Consider the following 21113-nt stretch of genomic DNA (forward strand, 5'->3'; position numbering starts at 1 on the left):
AATTGCATGACCATTGATGGCACATTATCGATTGCGGCCCCTCCTGAATTACCTTTGCCAGCTAGAGAATACACATGATCTTCTGGTTATGACACATACATTAGGCTTCCACAACATTCAGTGCTCGGAGCTGGACTGAGCTGGATGCAGCACTGTTTCTCTCCACACATATAATATCCCTAAGAATGCAATAAAGCATTTCAAGTACAATCGTGCAAGCATACAATGAAAGTCCATGGTTGTATTTTCTTTACTTCAATGGCACATGCAAAAGGAACAATGCATTTATGTAATAAGCTCCACATGTCTGTGGGTCTCACCAGTCACTCGGGTAGTTTTCAAAGCGAAGGTGGTGCCTGTACACCATGAACGGTCGCACGCGAACGCCCTCAGGCAGCTGGGCTGGGAGCAGCAGGCCCGAGATACCTTCTCCACGTTCCAGCTCCATGGGGTACCCCGAGCTGCTCATCCCAACCACACCCCCAGCAGCTCCCAGCAGCAGGTAACAGGAAGGTGGCAGGCAGCTCGCCAGGCACTCAGCCGCTGCACCCAAAAGCTGCCTTATAAAGCTTGTACATGACCACAGAAATGCAACTAATTTACTAAAGTACAAATGAAACAAACTATGAAGCATAACAGGAAGGTCCCACATAAAAAAACAGGTGAGGTTCAAGCTGACCTGTGCCTCCTCTGGTCACACCAGAAGTGAACATTCAATACATGCAGTGGACAAAGCAAACAATGCGTCCAGGGATTAAATGTTGGTTGGTTGGTTTATGTGGTTTAACGTCCCAAAGCGACTAAGGCTATGAGAGACGCCGTAGTGGAGGGCTCCGGAAATTTCGACCACCTGGGGTTCTTTAGCGTGCACTGACATCGCACAGTACACGGGCCTCTAGAATGTATCAGTAAGTTTTCTTTTTTTCTACTCGAACCATATGCGGCAACCACGGGGCTAGCTGTTGGTAGTTGCAGTGAGCTGAGAAACATCAGAAAGCAAGTACATCTTTTCCTCTTTCTTTGTTTCCAAATGTTAAGGTTAACCAAAATGCGCATAGAACGAAATTTTACAGCATACTGCATATGTAAATGCTCTTCCCCAATCAGGTTTTCACACTTAAAGTTAAATCATTTAAACTAAAAAACATCTCATAAAATCTGCTTTTTGCTGCATCATGAACAGTGTGTTGCATTCACAGCCTAGATGTTAAAGATGCCAGCTATTATGTAATTCTAGACATGCATGCCTGCATAGCTACATGTATAAATGCCAGCTACTATAAAAGTTGTTTCTTTGAAGACTCCTAGCAATTTTTAAAAACAGGCTTTTTCAATTAGAACAGCTCTTTCTTTGGCATGGCACTGTCAGCAGTGGTGTGCATCTGAATACAGCTATGATGCATTAACTAGTAGGCTGGTTAACTAATATTAAATACTTAACTTGCAAACTCTTACAATTAGGCTCATCATTTAGTAAGAGGTTTGTACACACTATAACCCATATTCACATCTGATTTGATTTTCGAAAATGCCCTTCTCCCTGCCGCTGCAGCACAGGAAATTTTGCATAAATAATCTTTAAATGCCTCTGAACGCAAATGATGAGAAGCTTATGCTAGCAACTATGCGGTGCCTTGCCTATCTTAATTAAAAATGAAAAAAAAATTGAAACCTTGAACGAAAATATGAAGCTATATATACATGTGCGATGCACAAGAAAGGCCAGCCATTTCCATATAATACCCAATATTCCCCCAGTTTAAATGCTGCAGACATTTATAACAGCAAGTTAAACACACAAACTTCGAGCAGTTCTAATGTACTGGGTGCAGGAGGTATTTTAGAACAAACAATGTTGACTTTAGGCAGAGAACCGTATTACCAACAAAAATATATATATTTCCACCAAACTTTGGGAACTGCTTCTGCTATTGTTTATTTCCGGAATTACTCACCAAACCTGCCATCCGCAGCAATAACTGATTCACTTCGGCTTTGGAAACGACTGCATGCTCGAATCAGGTGGTCCTTATAGATTTTGGCCATTGAGTTAGCAATGGTGGCCTTCAGCAAGTCTTTCGTGTTATGTGACTGAGTCGACCTCCACCTCAACAATGCTCCAGACACAGTAGTCAAGCGGATTTAAATATGGAAAACTAGGAGGCCACAAGTTGGGAGTGACATGGTCGTGAAAATTGTTGGCCAGCCACTCCTGGGTAATGCAAGTGGTGCGGGCGGGAGCCGAATCTTGCTGAAAGACATATGGGCTTCCTTTTGAAACAGTCTCTATCCAGGGCTTCACAATGGTGTCACGCGCCTCCACATATGCAGCAGCATTTGCGTGGAGTCCTTCTGCAAAAATATGTGTTTTCATATGTTTTCATGAAACATGTGTTTTCATGCCACCACATAACATGAGGTGGCATGACGTCACCCTCGTTGCAGACAACCAACATCCTTCACAGATGACGCAAATTTTGTCTGCATCATAGTAGGCACCTATTCAACGCTTGCTTAAAGCCACCTGTCTTTACGGCGGTTAGCTTTTGGTCTTGGTCAATGTTCTTTTCATCTGAAAAAAAAAATAATAATAATAAAAAAAAAACACAGTACTCCACGCTTCTCAAGCTTCTTCCACTTGCTTAGAAAGCACCTGGACCAGAGCAGATGATCCTCCCAAGTTTTACTGGACATGAATTGCCCCCTCCTCATGACGTAGGAATGGTACCTGAAGTCCTCGTGCAAAGTGAGCCTGACAGTCGACTCTGACGCTTACTTGGAGTTCTTTTGCAATTGGTCTCATAGACTTTCCTGGGTGATCATTTCATGATAACTTACAGCTGCTGGAGAAAATAACCCATTCTGGAGACATCTGACCGCTGACTGTGCTTTTTCCCTTTTGCTACAGGTGCCATGTCATCAGCAGAGCACATCAGTCCTTTCTGCACCTTGTCAACGAAAGCCTTCGCCACATTCAGAAAGGTTGGAAGTTTAGAAAGGTGCACATTCGGGGGGATGAGGACTGCATGGCGTTTTATTTCCTGCATCAATCAATCTTTACACTTCCATCTTGGAACAAACTGCGTAAAATGAATAACAAGGTGTCGGTACACAAGAAGCTGCACGCCTATATAGATGTGGCGAGCCAGTTGGTGTATATGGAGATAGCGAATAGTGTTCTCAAATACCTCGCACACCTGGTATAAGCCAACACATTTTATGCTCAAGCATTCAGTCCCTTCCTTGAGCAAAGATTTTTTTTTACACTTGATTTCCTGGCACCTTCTTGAGCACTATGCAGCATAATATGCATTATCCCTGTGGTGGCTTTCTGATGAATGGTACAAAATGCAAAAGTACAATCAAGGTATTAAGATATGGCTAACACTAGAAAATTTTCAGTTATCTTTATAATGCAAAGAGAAACTGAAATTTCACAAGTTAGTCATATCAGGTTATATGGCACATAAGCAGCTCAGCTATTAAACGCTAAACACAGGGTTCAAGCGTCTGCTTACTGTGTTAAATGGACTAGAGTTTTTGAAATTTATAGTTTGTTTAAAACATTTGCTTCATTGAAAAAACCTAAAAACACATGAAAAATCAACAAGTGCATTTTCACCCAGGAGCAACAGTGGGTGAAAAGGGGGGGTGTTCATGGTAGAAGAGAAATATTTTTTCCTCAGTTGTTCAAGTTCTGTGCATGAGAAGAAAATGGTTTACTGTGAATTCACCTTCACATTTATCACATGGAGGTTTGTCTTGTTTTGTCAGTAAGAAGTTACCTGTAAAATGTGCGTGTCCAATACATACAATACATAAGCAGCATAGAATTACTTCGATAAACCGCTCTTGACGTCTGCATAATTTCCATTCAGTCAAGATAGGCTTTACAAGATGGTTTATTGTTCATTCCATTACTCCAGGCAGTGTGCCATTGATTTTTCAATTTACTCTGCACTAAATTCATGCAATCCCTATGGGTTTCTTCATTATACCACTGTAAGACCATGCGGCACAGGTATTTTATCTTGCCATCTATCCCAATATCTGCGTGTATCCTTCTGTCATGACCTTTGCTATAATGTGTTATGTTACGTATTATGGCACATAGGCAACCGAGACCATCATGCACCAAGCACACGGTATATATGAAAAGTTTTTTGCTAAATTGTATAGAGATGTGAAAAATCATCGGTGGTGTAGAGGGCCTAAGACATTAGTACTACCTAGTGATCACATAGAAAAGAAATTTTATAAATGGCTACTAGCAGAAGCTTAAAAGAGGGTTGGGTAACCTCAGCATCTACCCTTGGCTGGCCAAGGATGTAGAGGCTCCTAACGAACCAAATAAAGAGCTCAGCCTTCTCAAGAATGAGAAAGTGGCTGAGGTCTACCAAAATACCAGCAAAGCAGCTGGTCAGAATTTAGAGCTTCTCAAGAAATCCTGCTTCTCTTAAAAAGCTAAAAACGCAAGACATGTCAACGATTGCATTATCTCCTAAAAGCAGTGTTGGATGGAACTGAATATATTCATTATGAAATTGAATAAAGTACTTTTTTCTTAGTTTTTCCAGTTTCACACAAGAGGATAAGATGTGGTTAACCGCTAATTCATCTCCAAATTCTGAACACACAGTTCTGTCTTATTTGGTTAGCAGGAAGTTGTGCGTCAAGTGTATGCGGCCCATTCGGAGACCGCAGAGAATCACTTCCTTGAAACGTTCCTGGTGCACACGACTTCCATTCACCTAAAACCGACTTTAACAAGTGCAGTTTGTTATTTACCTCGTTGTTCCATGATGACTGCCATTTTTCTCTTAATTTACGCTGTACCAAGTTCATGCAATCCTTAAAGGGCATATTTACTTTATTTCCTTGCCACGAGCTCAAGCAGCGCACAAATCTGCGCTCTCGTTGCCTTTTTTCTGACGTGACTCAGGACCCAGCAGACTTTTATGTTTTGTCCTTGAGCTGTGGCTATTACTATGTTGTGTATGATGTCACCAAGTAACGGAGTGATTGCATTTCTAGACTGAAGAGCTGTAAGTACACTTAGGGAATCTGTGTAAATGATACTGTTCATAAGGTTCTCGTTTACTATTTTTTCTACAGCCACACAAATGGCATATAACATTTGGCAAAAAAAATGGATCACACTGTGGAAGTCTTACTGTTTCCTTCCATTTCCCTCGTACCACTGCGCTTCCTACGTAAACATCCGTTTTTGAACCGTCAGTATAAAATTCCGTAAACCTACTGTATTTTTCTTGGAGTGCAAGGAATTCTTGTATGATATGTTGTTGCGGAGCTTGTTTTTTACAGAACTCTGTCAGAGTGAAGTCGCAAACTTCAGGAAATTGTACCATGGAGGTAGTGGATGCCGTCTTTGGGCAATGTCAGGCAATGAGTCCAGCATATTGAGGTACTGGCATATCTCTTCGAAACGCAAGACTAGTGGTCGGGTTGCACGAGGTTTGTTGGTGAATATTATTCTAAAAGGACATTTTGTTACAACTGAATAGCAGATGTGTTTTGGTAGAGATCTTACTTTAAAGACATACGCACACATTAAAGCAGTTCTGATTTCTATTGAGGGTTTATTAGCTTCTGCATAGAGGCTTACTATGAGAGATGTCCTGTATCCGCCACATGAGAGGCATAGGCCTGATTTGTGTACTGGGTCTAATTTTTAAGGTATAATGGTATTGCTGAACCGTACACAATGCATCCATAATCTAATGAGGAACATACCAAAGAACGATAGATGTGCAGCAGACATGTCCTATCAGAGCCCCAATGCTTCCTTGAGAGCACTTTAAGGGGGGATGAGGGTCTTGAAAACTTTTTTTTTTATTTGTTAACATATTTTTCTGAAACTTAGCACCTGGGTGTATCATTGAATGCTGATTTCGAATATGTATTTAGATTTCAAATATCTCAGCTGGAAGGAAATATATCGCAAAATAAAATATCCTAATTAGGTCATTTCTTACGGGCCTTTTTAGTAATTTATCAGTTAAATAAACATTTTTAAAGAATAAGCAGACATTTGCAAAGGCCCAAAGCACATCCTAAAGCTAACAGAATGTCTACAAACTAATTGCTCATATATCATGTTTAAAGGAAAAAAGAAAGCTTTAGCATGTGCTTTGGACCTTTGCAAATGTCTGCTTATTCTTAAAAAACATTCTTTAACTGATGAATTACTATAAAGGCCCGTAAGAAATTGCCTAATTTGAATGTTATTTCGTGATAAATTTTCCTCCAGGTGAGATAATTGAAATCTAAATGCATATTTGAAATCAGCATTCTATGATACACCTGCGTACTAAGTTTCAACAAGTTATGTCGAAAAATAAAAAACAAGTTTTCAAGACCCTCATCCCCCCTTAAGTATGTTTAGAGACCGGGAGGCTTTCTTTGTCAGTGTGTTAATGTGCGGCAGAAATTTGAGTTTTTTATTGAATGTTACGCCTAAAAACTTATGTTCTTGTTTCATTGGTATCATTGCTTCATTGAAGTGTAGGATGGGGTCGTTCTGCAAGCCTCTTCCGAGCGAGGAAAGGACTGCTACTGTTTTTTGTGGGGAGAACTTAAACCCGTTTCTGTCTGCCCAAGTTGCTAGTCTGTTTAATGTGAGTTGTATCTGTCTCTCACAGGTTGTTAAGCTGGATGGTGTGCATGCAATTTGAAGGTCGTCGACATATACTAGTACATCACGGTCTTAGGAATTATTTTTGCTATAGAATTCATTTTTGCGACAAAAAGCGTAGTACTTAAAATATACCCTTGTGGTACCCATCCTCCAGAACGAATTTTTTAGAAAGTGTTGAACCCAGGCATACCTGAAATGAATGGTCAGACAGGAAATCTTCCAAGCAGTTCAGCATCCTTACATGGATACCGACGCCTGCTAGGTCGCTGAGAATCCCAAACCTCCAGGTAGTGACGTAAGCCTTTTCCATGTAAAAGAAGACTGCCAGACAGTGTTATCTATGTATGAATGCTTCTCATACAGTGTATTAAAGACGGACGAGATGATCAGACGTTGAACATCCTTTATACACATTGGTGGACATCAAGAAGTTCACGTGATTTGAGGATAAACATTAACCTAATATTCAATACACTTTCGAAAGACTTGGCGAGGCAGCTTGTGAGTACTATGGGTCTGTAGCTACCAGCGGAGGTTGGGGGCTTCCCAGGTTTCAGGAATGGCACAATAACTGCATTCTTCCAAGCCTCTGGTATTTTTCCCAGTTTCCATATTTTGTTAAAAAATTGCAAAAGTGCTTCTACTGAAGCTGTGGAAAGGTGTGCCACCATCTCGTAATGTATTTCATCAGGGCCGGGTGCTGTTTGTTTACCGGCCGACAGTACCCTATGGACTTCCCCTAGTGTAATTATGTTACTATATGGCTCGCTTGAACTGCCATTGGTTGAAAGTCTGTTTTTCAGCTGTGCTTCTGTGCTTTAAAAATGACTATGTGTAATCCGCAGAACTTGAAATTGTAGAAAAATGTTCCGCTAGAATGTCTGCCTGTTCAATACTTGTTTGTGTACCTGGGGCTGTGAGAAAAGAGACTGTGAAAGGGGAGTAGCTGCCATTTATTTTATGGACTTGCTCCCACATCTTCTTTGATGTGACTGAACTGTTTATAGATGATATGTAGTTTTTCCAAGATGTTTTTTCAGCGTTTCGACGGATATGCCTCGCTTTGGCTCTTTCCTTTTTGAAATTTACAAGGTTTTCATGTGTTGGGTATCCGTGAAAAATTCCCCATGCTTTATCTTGTATCCCTCTTTCTTGTTTACATTCTTGCCAGTACCCCGTCTTATGATTTTATCTCACCATGCCCGAGGACTGAGGAACAGATATGGGTGCTGCAGTAATTATACAGGTTGTGAACATATTATTCAGTTCATTAACACCCAGATCATCTGAAAACAGTTTCTCCAGACTGGCATTTTCACGGAACTGTGCCCAGTCAGCCAAGTGTAACTTCCAATGGCGAGGTTTGCTCAGGATGACTGACGGTAAGGAGACAGACTAATAATGATTGGTAGATCACTTCCGCGTGGGTTATCCAGAACATCCCATTTGCAATCAGTAAACATAAATGGTGAACTAAATTACATATCTAAAGAGCTCATTTTCCCAGTGCTTGGGGAGCAGTATGTGTGCTTTCCTGAATTCAGTAGGCAGACATTATTGGACAGAATAATATCTTCTAAAATCCGATCTCTAGTGTGTTAGTTTCTTCACTTCCACAGATAGAGGAGTTGGCATTAAAATCGCCAACTCACAGATACGGCTCTGGTAGCTGTTCTAGAAGTGTTTCTAAGTAGTGAAGTGTAACTGTTAGGTGTAGCTTGAGATATATGGAGCATATTGTGATAGTTTTGAAATGGAGAACAGTGACTGCAACAGCTTCATATTTGGTTTTTAACTTGATTTCACGGGTTGCAAAACCAGGCTGAATGATAACCCCAACACCTCCAGAGAGCCTATTCACTTTGTTTTGGTCAAACCAAAAGACTTTATACTTTTGTAAAATGTTTGTATATTTAGAACCTAGGTTAGTTTCCTGTAGGCATAAAGCCACACAGGAAAGAAAAGTTTAAAAGGTCTGTCACATCATCGTAGTTTTTAAAAGACCCCGACAGTTCAAACTAATTAGGAACGCCATGTTGAATAACTTTTGGGGGCGCAGTTAAAAACCTATGTTCCCGGTTTTGAGGGTCCTGTTCCTGGGGTCCTCTCTTTTCTTTTTCACTCAAGAGAGCTATGCTGCTCCTGAAGCGGGGGCGAGTTCTGTGTTGTGTCCATCGCCTCACTAGAGGCTCTGGAGGCCCACGGAGAACCCGCGGGTGTATGGTTTAGAGGCCTCCCCCGACTGGGGGAAGCCTTGCGGGAGGTAGACTGAGGGGCTGGTGGGCCCTTTTTCAAGGGTGGCAGGGCAGCCTTAGCCGCATCTGCCGGGGGCAGGGATGGCCCTGCAAGAAGCATTGCCTGGGCGGTGGCTGAAGCCGGGTGTGGTGCTCCGCCCCTGCGCACCACAACCACGAAGTTTGGTCTTTGCCGTAAATGCAAACGGGTCTGTCAATGCCAACTTTTTCTGGCTTCTCTGAATGTTATATTTCCTTTTGTTTTCAGTGTTATGATTTCTTTTTCATTTTTCCATCTTGGACAAGACCTGGAGTAAGGTTTCGCGCAGGTTTTGTGACCACAGCAACTGTTTGACCCATGGCCGTATCTTTGACAGTTGAAGCATCTCCAGGGGTTCGTTATGTATCGTCGGACTTGAATTTTCAAAATTTGAATATCCCACCACAATTATTTCCGGTAATGTGCATGCATAGAATGCGAGGATCAGGTGCTTTGTAAGAATTTCTTTTTCATCTTTACAAATAGTTATTTGCTGGACATTAACCACGTTTTGGTCAGCAAGACCATCTAGCATTTCTCTTTCTGTGATGTGGAGGAAGCCTGAGTCCGAGATTACGCCACAGACGACATTTAATGTTCGATGTGCACTGACAGTCACAGGGACTTCCCCAATAGGCAATGTTTGAGAGCTCTGAATATTGTGTTTCATTGTCAAGTTCAAGTGGTAGGTCTCCAGTGGCTATTTTGCTCACTTTGTATCTTAAGCCTAGGGCATCTGTGAGACATTTTGACACTAGGAATGAGGACAATATTCGGGCTGGTTTTTCTTGGCCTTCAGAGTGAATTACATGGTATTTAGCAAAACTGTTTTTTGTTCTTTGCAGGAAATCTGCCGTGACTTCGGTCCACCTCCTTTTGTCGGGGTGATCGGTTTTTGAAGAATGAGAAGCCATAAAATGGATATCTTGTTCGGCCACGGTGCCAACTGCCCACCATAGAGCCCAACCAGGGGACGGGACAGAAATTTTGAAAAAAGCCCTGCCCACGCCAGTTGTACACTGTAACTATAACCACATATGGCGTAACGCAGGGTGATTAGCCACACAAGGTTAACTCTAGCCGCCTGAAAGAAGGAAAAATCCAAGAAGACAGCAGGAGACAGGAGAGTTATGAGAAAGGGATAGGAAAGTGAAAGATAGACAGAAGGATAGGAAAAGGCGACAGCTCATTTCCCCCGGTCGGGTCAGGCTGGAGGTGGCGTCTACAGGAAGCTGGGGTCAAAGTGGTGTGTTGCCTCTGCTGAGGGGCCTTAAAGGTCCAAACGCTCGGCATCGGCTCAACCATCAGGACCCCCCTTTCCCCAGACACAGCGATGCCACGCACGGCTAAGCACGGGTGCTTGGGTCCGTGGTGACGCACTGCTCACCATCATCCCCTTGCGGGGATGTCCCTGCGGATGCTCAGGAACCCGTGATGTGACAACTATGCCCCTACGGGGAGTTTGCTATAACGTGTATTATGTTTCCTATTAAGGATTCGGAACCACTTCTAGAGCATAGTGCCTTCAGTACACTCAGTAAATAAGTGTAGGTAAAGCTAGTTTTCGATGCTCTCGTTTATTACTTTGTCTACAGGTACACAGCTGGCATAACACTCTGTGGCAAAAACTGATGCATAGTGTGGCAGTCATATTACTGTTTCCCATTTGTTTTGTACTGTTGCACTTCCAATAAGAATTTGTTTGAGCCATCTGTATAAAATTCTGTATAACTTGCATATTATTGCTGTATTGTAAAGTATTCTTGCAACACGTGTGCTCATGTAGTGTTTCCTTTTTGTGAAAGTGTGTCAATGTGAAGTCGCATACAGTGGGGAGGCAGTACCATGGTGGCAGGGGATCATGTCTAGGGGGAATATAGCATAAGAAATCCAATACGCCTAAGTCGTGATGAAATTGCACAAGTGACATGGCATTCATGTATTAACTGAAAGATATAACTTCTTCAGCATCATGCCCTTCCATAAATAAATGCCCTTCCATAAATAAAAGGCCCTCCATGATAGCTTACTGTTGTATTTATAAACAGGGTCGTTCACTTCTAGAGGTCCATCAATAAATAAAGGCACTCTGTGACATTCACTGTTGTATTTATGTACACGGTCACCTACTTCTAGAGTGAAAAGATATGCCCCATATGATGGATAACGGCAAACTAACGAGCAGGTGCGTTGTTTTGTTATGTTGGGTTTTATGGCACATAAGCAGCTAAGGCTATTATGCACCAAAACACAAGGTTAAAAATGTCTGTTTGTTGTATTACCTATACTTTATCAAATCTATAGTTTGTTCAAGATATTTGCTTTCTTTAAAAGCCTAAAACCACACGATATATCAACAAGAGCATGAAAAGGGATGCGTTCATTGTAGAATACAGCAATTTTTTTTTTTATTTTTTTTTTCAAAGTTTTCACAGTTTGAAGCATGAGAATAAAACATGCTTTAGTGTGAGCTCGTCTCCGCATTTTTCACGAAAAAATCTGTCTTGTTCTGTCAATAAGAAGTTATGTGTCAGGTGTGTGTGACCTATGCGAAGACGACATAAAATTACTTCAAAGAAACATTCCTGTTGTCTGCGCGACTTCTATTTTCCCAATATGGGCCACCACCTAAGCATGCACAAGGAAAGAGGTAGTCAGGCTCACGCAGTGCAGAACACGCCTGGCTACCAGCCTCAGCGGACACAACCTCTCAGGTGCCAGTCGCACCACGTGCAAATAAATGTGCTCACTGACGTCACGTAACTGGTGACACCAGACACTCCAAGCTTCTGCAGCCCTCTAATGAGCCCACGCATCACCCCCCCAGCTCCCGACCATTCAGCCATGCCTGCAGTGCCTGCAAGCCATGCCCTACCACCAGACCAGTGCCACCCGCCCATTCTCGAAAATCCAACTCTACGCTTCAGCTTCCGCCACTCCGTCCTGAGTCACAGGTAGCCTGGTTCACCAAATCTGAGGCCATACTGAACGTCAATGGCGTCTCCTCTCAGGTTTGGCGATATCTGTTGCTCAAGTGGACACCGCCCTGTACACTCTTCGATCAGCTTCCGTTCCTGCCACCTGACGAGCAACTCTCTGACACTTCATAATGCCATCATTTCATCGCGGGACGGCCCTCCCTGATCCTCCCGCACCTCTCATGCCACCTCCTGCAGATGATGCTGCCGCTTCTAACTCCGCCTCATCACCTGAAAAATCACGGCACCTTATCATAGACTGTCCCAACCCACCAACTTCTGCTCTCTCAGCCCTTGTTCTCCCTGGCAAGCTGCTTCCCACACCAGCACTTCCTGGCCTGATCTCAGTGTAACCCACACTCCCCGCTAATGCTAGTAGGCTCCAGTGATGGGGATTTGCTCCCCATAGATCAAACGTCGGTCCCACATCATTCATCTCTCAGCAAGGAGCCACGCAACAGCGCTGTGTGACACAGGTCCCAGCAGCTTCAAAACAACACCCTCCCTCATCCTGGCCACAGCAGTGTTGGCACAAGTGGCTCTGCTACCCAACATCTTGGCATCTGAGCCATTGCCGAACAGTGTCTTGACAACAAAGACATGTCGACACACGAGTCCAGCACCTCAGACTGCTGTCTACACCTGACCTCTTTCGAGGTACAGCTGCCTTTATCGTCTACTATGGCCGCCTTTACCACCACACCTCAGACAGCTGCTTCATCAGCATCAGGTTTTCACATTAAAGGCACACCACGCCTTCGTGTCACCTCAGTAGTGGTAGCACAAGCAGCAACTTAACACCCTGGTGATTGCTTTCCCTGTGGGCACCAGCAGCCAGCACCCTCTCTGCCCCAACACTGAACCCGCCGTCTTTGCCTGGCGTTGCACGGGCACCAGAATTCGGTTTCAACAAAGCACCGACAACAGCGGCGACAATCCAGTTCTCTCAGGCCGACAAGAGCTTTGCAAGCATTTCGAGTCCAGCGTAAGTCCCGAATAGTACAACCACCATGAAAAGTTTTGGTACTGACAAGACTGAACTTTATTGGTGGACCGTCTTCTGCCAGCTACAGCCTTACAGCTCCTCCCAAGCATGGCCTCCAGAGTCTTCCTTCCCACTCGCTGACGCCTCATTGAACCCGACCTGGATGCAGATTTAAGTGACCAACTCTAGCTTCTTCTTTGTACTTTCTTCTTCAATGTAGCTTCTTGGTAGATATGCATAGGTTTTTTTGCCGTTCTCATTAATTTGTTCTTCGACCTTAGGTTTGAAAGGGAGGCCCCTGTAGCATGACCACCTAAGCCCGCGCAAGGAAGAAGAGTGCAGAACATGCCTGGCTACTGGGCTCAATGGACGCGGCCTCTAGAGTGCCTGTCTCACAATGTGCAAATAAATGGGGAGGTGGTCACCAATTACCCAGGCTTCACACAGTGTACTTTGTTGTTCAGTGCATTATCACCCTCCTTCTGCCATTTGTTCTTCAATTTACAGTGTATTAACTTCATGCAGTCTTTATGAGGTATGTTCACATTCTTGATTTCGCCACTCCAAGCTTGTGCAGCACATGTCGGCTCTCTTGTTACCATCCATGCCACTGAAGCTCAGGACTAAGCAGAACCTTATCATATGTCCTTGTGTTGAGACTTTTTCTATGTTGTGTATGTTGCCTCCTACTAAAGGTTCATTTCTTCACTCTAGCACTGTGCGTAGGCTCAGGGAATCAATATAGATTATCCTGTTTTTGATGTTCTCATTTATTATTCTGTCCACAGCCACACACTGCATAATTTAGCAGCATTATTTTTTTCTATTTCCCATGTACTACTGCACTGTGTGAAATTCCACATAGCCACCTGTGTAAAATTCCGTGTAACTTGCATATTTTTCTTTCAGAGCCAGGTATTCTTGTAGTATGTGTTGGTGTTGTGTTTGTAGTTTGTATGTTGTGTTTGTATGTAAAGTCACAAACAGGAAGCCTACAACATGGCAGCAGTGGACTGTCTCTTGGAGTGATTTCAGGTAGGGCATTAGTTTTCCTAGTTCATAATGTATACAGTCACACCCCGTTAGCATGAGCCCTAATATGGACACTTCAAATTATGAGAAATTTTTCAGGGGACCAAACTTTTTTAAAGGGACACTGAGGAGAAATTGAAGTTGGCTTGTATCGACAGAATACCAGCTCCTGATTACAAAAACGCCACTCATACTGACAACAAAGCTCTTGTAACGTAGAAAAGAGCAAGAACCAAAATACAGGTATCGCCGCCACAGGCCAAACTCGCACGTACAAGCGTGATGACGTCATAGGACAAAACAGTGTTGCTAGAACCAATGGTTGTTAACCAATGGTTCTAGCAACACTAGAACACGAGAAGCACGAATCACTGAGGCGCAGCCAATGCATGCGTAAATCTCCTTGACGTCGCCAGATGGTGCCACATACTCGGCAGCTACGCGCGCGCCTGCAGCATCGGGACCAATCAGCGCCTGCTCACCGGCGGTAGGCGGGCTCCCGGTATTCCGCTAACGGTAATAAGGTACACAGTATGCTAAAGGTATGCGAAAACTTTGTTGACGACTTCGAGAGCGGGATCCATCGTAACTCTGACAAAACGCCGGTGCAAACGTAAACGAAGCGACGGCCGCAATAGCCGATAGATGCCTTCAACGTGCGGCCGGCGGTAGCTTTCTTTTCGGCTGCTGCTAGGCCGCACTGCTGGCCGCCAGAAATCACGGAGTCTGCGTTACGTCATGTGCACGTCATGTTTCACGTCACTTAGTCCTGTGTCGTCATAAGAGAATCCCAAGTTTGAATCAAAGCGGTGGGAAAAACTTTTTCAACTTCGAATCCAAATTTCTTAGAAATAAATGCATCTTTAGCTGCCGGTCAAGTGGCAACAAAGCCATGAAATGCCGAACTATCGGATTTTGCTTTAAAAGAAATATTAATAGAACTCTCCTCACGGTCCCTTTAATGTATTTACACCTTGTTAATATGAAAACGCGCTGTCTGGATAATGGACACAGTTAAAATGCATGGAGTCCATTGGGACCCATGTATTTTCGTCCCATTAATATGGACAGTGATGAGAACAAAATCCCGAGTGCCTCTGCCAGAAATTCTGCCCCTCGTACTTTGAGCGCACAGTACCAGTGAAAGACACTGCAAAAGTGAAAATGCCACAGTAATGGCCTTTTTGTGTATACTATGTGGTTTCATGCTTTACAGTGGCAAGGTGCCCGGTTACTGCATGAATGGCTGCAAAAAAAGTTATTTCTGTACACTAGGTTGAAAATCACATTCATCAGCTGTCAACCAAATGCGGACAGAGTTCCTGGAGTGTGAACAGTCATAATAGGAGACACTACATCACACCAAAGGGTGCTATTCCATGTCTCATAGACCAATAGATGCTCCAAACATGCTAAAACGTGCACAGCATGATTTTAAAAATAAAGGCGACCCAAATAATGCACCTGGATTACCACTTTACTACCCAGCACTACAAACAAAGCAGTTTGTAATCATAAACACTTTTTTTTTATAACTTTTTTCTCTACAAATTGTTATTACGGACGACTCGCTTTATGGACGCTTTTGCTGGGGAACCAAAGTGCCCATATTAACGAGGTATGACTATTTCAAAGCACAGTAGCAAAGGTCTGATCGATTATGGTTTATTATTGAACAGTATTCTGGATGCGCACTTGGTAACTATGGGAAAACAAAGATGCTCTGGTAGGATGTATGCACACATCAGCATTGTACTCCTGTTTCCAAAAGACTGTTCATTTGTTTCTATGTAAAGACTACTTACAGAGGATATTCTGTATGTGCCAGTTAAGAGCGCAGACCTGGGTTCTGTACTGGATCCAGTTTTTTAAAATATGATCTAGTGTACCCCATACACAATGCATCCATAGACTATAAGGACGAGTGTACTACAGAGCGGTAGAAGTTTAAAAGGCACACCCTATCAGATCCCCAGTGTTTTCGCGAGAGTACTTTGAATATATTCAGGGATCGGGAAGCTTTCTTTTTGAAAAGCAGATGCAGGCAGTGAGGAAGCTGTCTATGGTTTGTGCGCTCCTTGAACATGTGCTTTAATATGGATGTCACTCCTGTGTGACACACTGCATAGCCGTGAATCAACTAAATCATGTGTTCTTATGCTCACCTCGGAAGTGGATGGCCATGTACATGCAAATTCAAAGGTGCAGTACTAACATTGTTGAATTACACAACCTATACAGTAAAGTTCTATGCTCACCTTAAAGCAATGGCACTTATGCACAAGCAGCAAACGGGCAAGAACAAAATTCCTGCCCTCATGCCAGAACCATGTGTGAACCAACAGCCCAGCCACAAGGTTCCGCTTCAGCTTAAACCTGGCTATCTGGCTAGCTGCTTCTGACAAAGGCTACATTCACCTGAGAACAAGTCAAATTCAACCTGAGGCAAACCAGGTGACAATATGTAGCTTATGCCCATGATTGGCCAAGAATGGTTCCTAAATAAAAGTTTATTCCTGGCTCTCAACTTGAACACATATGCTGACAAGCCAAAGCCAGCACAGTGAGCGATGGCTTTAAGTCAGCCCTTAACTATATAATATCAATAGCGTACCATTGTTCCAGTTTTCAGCTCGGTACGAGCAGCTTTTAGCAGCCTTTTCGGGGGCCTCCAGGTAGCGATACATGTGATGGGTTCCAAATACTAATGCATGCCGTGGCTCAGCCCATGCATCTTTCAAGCTCTGCAGAAAACTCTTTGAAGTATCTCCCCACACATCCCTGCTCGGCTCTCCATGAGTGCATGCCTTGCGTTTGCGGTTCAGAGTCTGCAAAACAACAAACAGGTTGAAGTCAAACACTTCAGATCACCATGCTAACACCATCACTGAACGTCACCTTGAAGGCTTGGTACAATATAGATTGTAAGCATATCCAGCTATATATCCATTCTGGGTGAGACTCAGGAACCGAGTTTTAAGCTACAGATGAGGGCCTTTAACGATTATTAGAAAAAGCAGCAAATCCATAGTCCAATATTGGCTAGTCTGTACAACATCAGCTTCATAAATGGCTGGTTTGGTTTACGGGGGTTTAACGTCGCAAAGCGACTCAGGCTATGAGGGACGCCGCAGAGAAGGGCTCCGGAAATTCCGACCACCTGGGGTTCTTTAACGTGCACAGACATCGTACACGGGCCTCTAGAATTGATCGTGGCAATCGTGAAACGGCACACGCTATTTTACGATAGATATTTGCACGAACTTCACTGAACAGCTCTCTACTACTACTAAAGCTCTACTACTACACAAACCACATTAAATATAATCATTCAAGCGTACGATATATAGACCAAAACGCGCCATAGAGTTAGAAATTTCCACACCGAAAATCGTTAAAAGCTTCAAGCTCCCTTTCAAGAAATAAAGAAACTCTAATACTGGTAGTGCGTCGTTCTGCACGTTCCCCAGAACCAGAGACGCGAAACTGGGAGGCATCGAACCGAAAGTGCAAAGCATGCAAATGATCATCAGACGCCATGCATAGCACAGTGGCATTACGAAGAGAATACAAGGTGACAGCTTCGAAGCACACACACAGCAATCAAACGGTAATTACCTCGAAACAGTGGAGAAACTTGCTGCGTTTGCTCTGGAGACGTTTAGCCGTTGAGTTCCAAAGAGTGCAAACCTGAGCGCAAACACCGAGTTGGCGGCAGCTCATGTAACTTAATATAAGCTCAGAAAGCTCAGGTGAGTTGGCCAATATATGGCCAAATACCAAATAATCTGGTTCTTCCTTGCCAGAATCCATGGCCGAGCTCTTTCGAACGCGAACTGCTGCCGCCACGCTCGCCGCCTTGCGCGTTCGCAGCGTTCGTGCATTGGCTCGCGCTGCTCGCGTTGCAGACATCCCGGTGCGGAAAAGCAACGATAGAAAACGAAAGCTGTGGTTCTACTGGTTGTACTGTCATTTCCGGGAGGTCATTAAAATCAACTTAAAGATGCTTATAAACAAACAAGCAAAGAAAAACACGAATTTTTTTCTAAAATAATCTTAATTTCTTCCTGAAAGAGTTCGGCAGAAAATATGCATGCCGTTTGCCTGCCACTCAAATTATGGCAAATACCCTATCATGGCAAATACAGCAGCGCCTGCGACGCGTGGTTGCTATAAGTGGTGGTGCTGCCTGCTGCTGCTACCGATGTTCCGATGTATGCTACTGCTGCTATCAGCTGGTGCTGCGGTCTGCGGTGCTGTCGCATGGAGGTTCGCTGTTGCTATGTGTGCACTTAAAACTCTGCGAGATATGCCGTTGCTTTTCCTCCACAGTACTTCTTGGTTTGAAAGTCTGGGCAAGTTACGCGTGTCGTGACGGGCGCAAGCACTCTGTTTGCTCAGCTGTCACCTTAGTTGATGCTTACGCGTACTGTTTACCATACCCTCGAGGCCGTTAAACTTTGTGAGAAGGTGCGAATACACACACCCGATCGTCTCTGGGAGCCGTCATATTTAGCGGGTTCGTTTCGGTACGTTACAATAGATGAAACAGAAAAGCTTGAGTGTCTTTATGCTGCTGCGCATGTTAGCACTGTCGCACTTGCTGTCACGTCGTCGTCGCGGAAATTACCTTGCACTTTTGGTCACATTATCAACTTTAATTCAAGGTGTAATTTGACCGCGCTGCTGAGAATAGCGACGATTATTTGTTAAGCTTTTGCGAGGAACGTCATTTTCGCGTCGTGTTTCAGACGGCCACATTGGGCCCAGGGCGTAGATGCCAAACAAAGTGCTGCTGGTGCTGCTTTGTAAAAGTAATAAGTGGTGTGGCCGGAGTCCCTTTTGTGCGTGTGTGTGTGTGTGTTGGGGGGGGGGGGGGGGGATCTGCAGCTAATTCAGAGGGGACCTCATTTGTTTCACGCTTGGACGGCAGCCTTCGATCAATTCAACAGCACTGGCACAGTGCAAGTCAGTGGAAATAAGCTTGAGTGAGAAGACTTAAGACCCCCCAAGCGAAATTCCACTGTTGGAATGACACTGACAGCTACTGACACACTAGTGATACTCTTTTTAAATAGATTTCTTGTCATCAATGTGAGGGCATATGCCAGTGATGCAGCACTGAAATTGAAATGATGGAGCAGCCATGGCAGCTGAAGCAAGGGCACAACAGTTCAGGAAGTGTCAGAAGCAATAAAAAAGAAGCAGAAAGAGATGTAGCAGCTGTATTTTAAATGATCCAGGAGGCTGGCATTAACAGCTAGCGGAGGTAGAGGTAAGGTGCTAACTAAATGAGCCATCAGCGTTAAAGCAGTGTAAACATGTTAGCAGACAGGAACATAACAGATCAGCTGCTATTGAGAAAACACAGGCAGAATCCATCACACCTCCGTAAAGAGGGTCTTTGCACCATTTAAATGAGATTCAAGTGGGCTAGTACTCGGACTTCCTGAAGCAAAATTTTCTCATTTTGCTGTTCATTTTGCAGTTGTCTTGTTTGCGTTTAATTTGATGCTGACAGCCAACACATGCCATTAGTACAACAGCACAAGTACTGAATGCTGGAGGAGAAATATGAACTTTCTTTTTAATCTACAAGCTTTGATGTAATATGTGTCTTGCTGTGGTATTCAGCACAGGTGGGTCAGTAAAGCTTTCGTAATTTAACTTCTATCCTACCTTGCTCACCAGGCACGTATATATGAAAGAAGCATGCAATTTTCTAAGCAAAGGAGTGTGCAGGAAAATATTGCTATGTAACAATAGATCGCGATTTCCACCAGCAGCGTGTTGCCTTTCCTGCCACCTTCCCTCTAACTGCTATGCCTAGCAACAAAAAAATAATAGTTAGAGCTGCTTAAGCTGATCTTGTTTTCAAATATTGCTAGCTTTTGTATACACCGTAATGAACCATCAAATTCCCTGTTCTTGTTTTCTTATGTTATAGTGGTGAAATAAAGTCAAACTCATGATGGCATTCTCTTTATTTCAAAGTAGTGAACATTATTCACCAACTTGGTGAATAAAAAGTGCTTTGACCTCTCGCATGCTTCCAGTATGTTTTGTGCACAATTCCCATCACAATTCTGAGTGAGGCTATGTGCTCGCCTGCAATAACTTGGCATGCTTATTATGAAGGGTTTTTTTGGGGTACTAATTCTGTTATGAATTAAAGTTAAGCACGCTGACCTGGCATGCCATGTTGTTTTATGCTGCTACGTAGGGAGACCAGTGGGAGCATTTGCAGGTAATGAACTAACTAGCCTGAATGCAAGCTGTACTTAACATATGGAGAGTTATCCTAATGACTTACTAGACATTTAGATGCATCACCAAGTTTATAAAACATCACTGCATGGAATTTCTTGGCTCAGTTGCTTCGGATTTTTAATCTTCATCTGTTTTCGCAACGAGATGTCATATTATGTTTGGTACTTTTGACTCAGGTTTACAATTCCACAGGTGTCGGGCGCGGGTGGTGGTGGTGGTGTAACACTTTTATTAAAACAGCCTTTATGTTGGGTGTTTAATAGGTCCTGGGCCAAGGTCACGAGTGCATGTTGCAGTTTTAGATCCAGGGAGGCGAGCCAGATGGGCCACGGTGGGGGTGGGGGGAAAGGATAGGCGGGGAAGGCTGAGTGGCACTGTGTAAGGCAGTGTTCTATGTCTGCATATCTGTGTAGACAGTTTGGACACTGAAGTGTGGAAGCGTACCGGTACAAATAAAGTTTGGCTGGTGTATGTAAGAGCTTAAACTGTATTTGGCAAAGAATGCGAGCTTCACGGGAGATATTAAATTCAGATCCCAGGACTTCCAGAAAACCTTTTTTTTTTTTTTTTCAAATGAGTCCAGTGCCTAATCTGCCAGGTGCTTAGTTTCCCGTACAGTAAAAAATACTTGGGAAAACATTCTTTAGAAACTGAGTAGATTGAAGTGGGCTTGTAGCTGACATGTCCTCGTAGACGGTTTTTCCGTGCCGAACTAGTTTTGATGAAGGTGCAAAGCAAAATGTGCCTGTGTGCCGTGTGATGTTGGCACACGTTAAAGAACACTGTTACATTCTCTCTCTATCTCTGTTACATTCTTGTCGAACTGTTTGTTACGTATGTTGCACTGTTTTTTTTTTCACTGTATCAGTCCCCCTCTGTAATCCCTCTGGGCCAAGAGGGTAACTTGAAATAAATA

The 21113-nt window shown here is 43.6% G+C and overlaps 1 protein-coding gene across 2 annotated transcripts in view; it reads right to left on the minus strand.

Annotated features, from left to right (window-relative positions):
* The window catches only part of LOC149351015 (F-box only protein 22-like), a 35441-nt gene extending 17306 nt beyond the window's left edge, over positions 1 to 18135 (minus strand). The window contains exons 1-3 of one of the 2 annotated variants that reach the window (XM_089580205.1): positions 17546 to 18135; positions 16542 to 16755; positions 321 to 543 (exon numbers count right to left, since the gene is read on the minus strand). In XM_089580205.1, coding sequence (XP_089436331.1) covers positions 321 to 543; positions 16542 to 16755; positions 17546 to 17839 — 731 coding nt within the window. In that variant the 5' untranslated portion in view covers positions 17840 to 18135. The remainder of the gene's footprint in view (positions 1 to 320; positions 544 to 16541; positions 16756 to 17545) is intronic. The other variant, XM_089580206.1, reaches the window with a different exon arrangement.
* Between the last annotated feature and the right edge of the window lie 2978 nt (positions 18136 to 21113).

The sequence above is a fragment of the Amblyomma mixtum genome, chromosome 3 (genome assembly GCF_055824585.1).
Source record: "Amblyomma mixtum isolate Tamu chromosome 3, ASM5582458v1, whole genome shotgun sequence".
Classification (NCBI taxonomy): Eukaryota; Metazoa; Arthropoda; class Arachnida; order Ixodida; family Ixodidae; genus Amblyomma; species Amblyomma mixtum.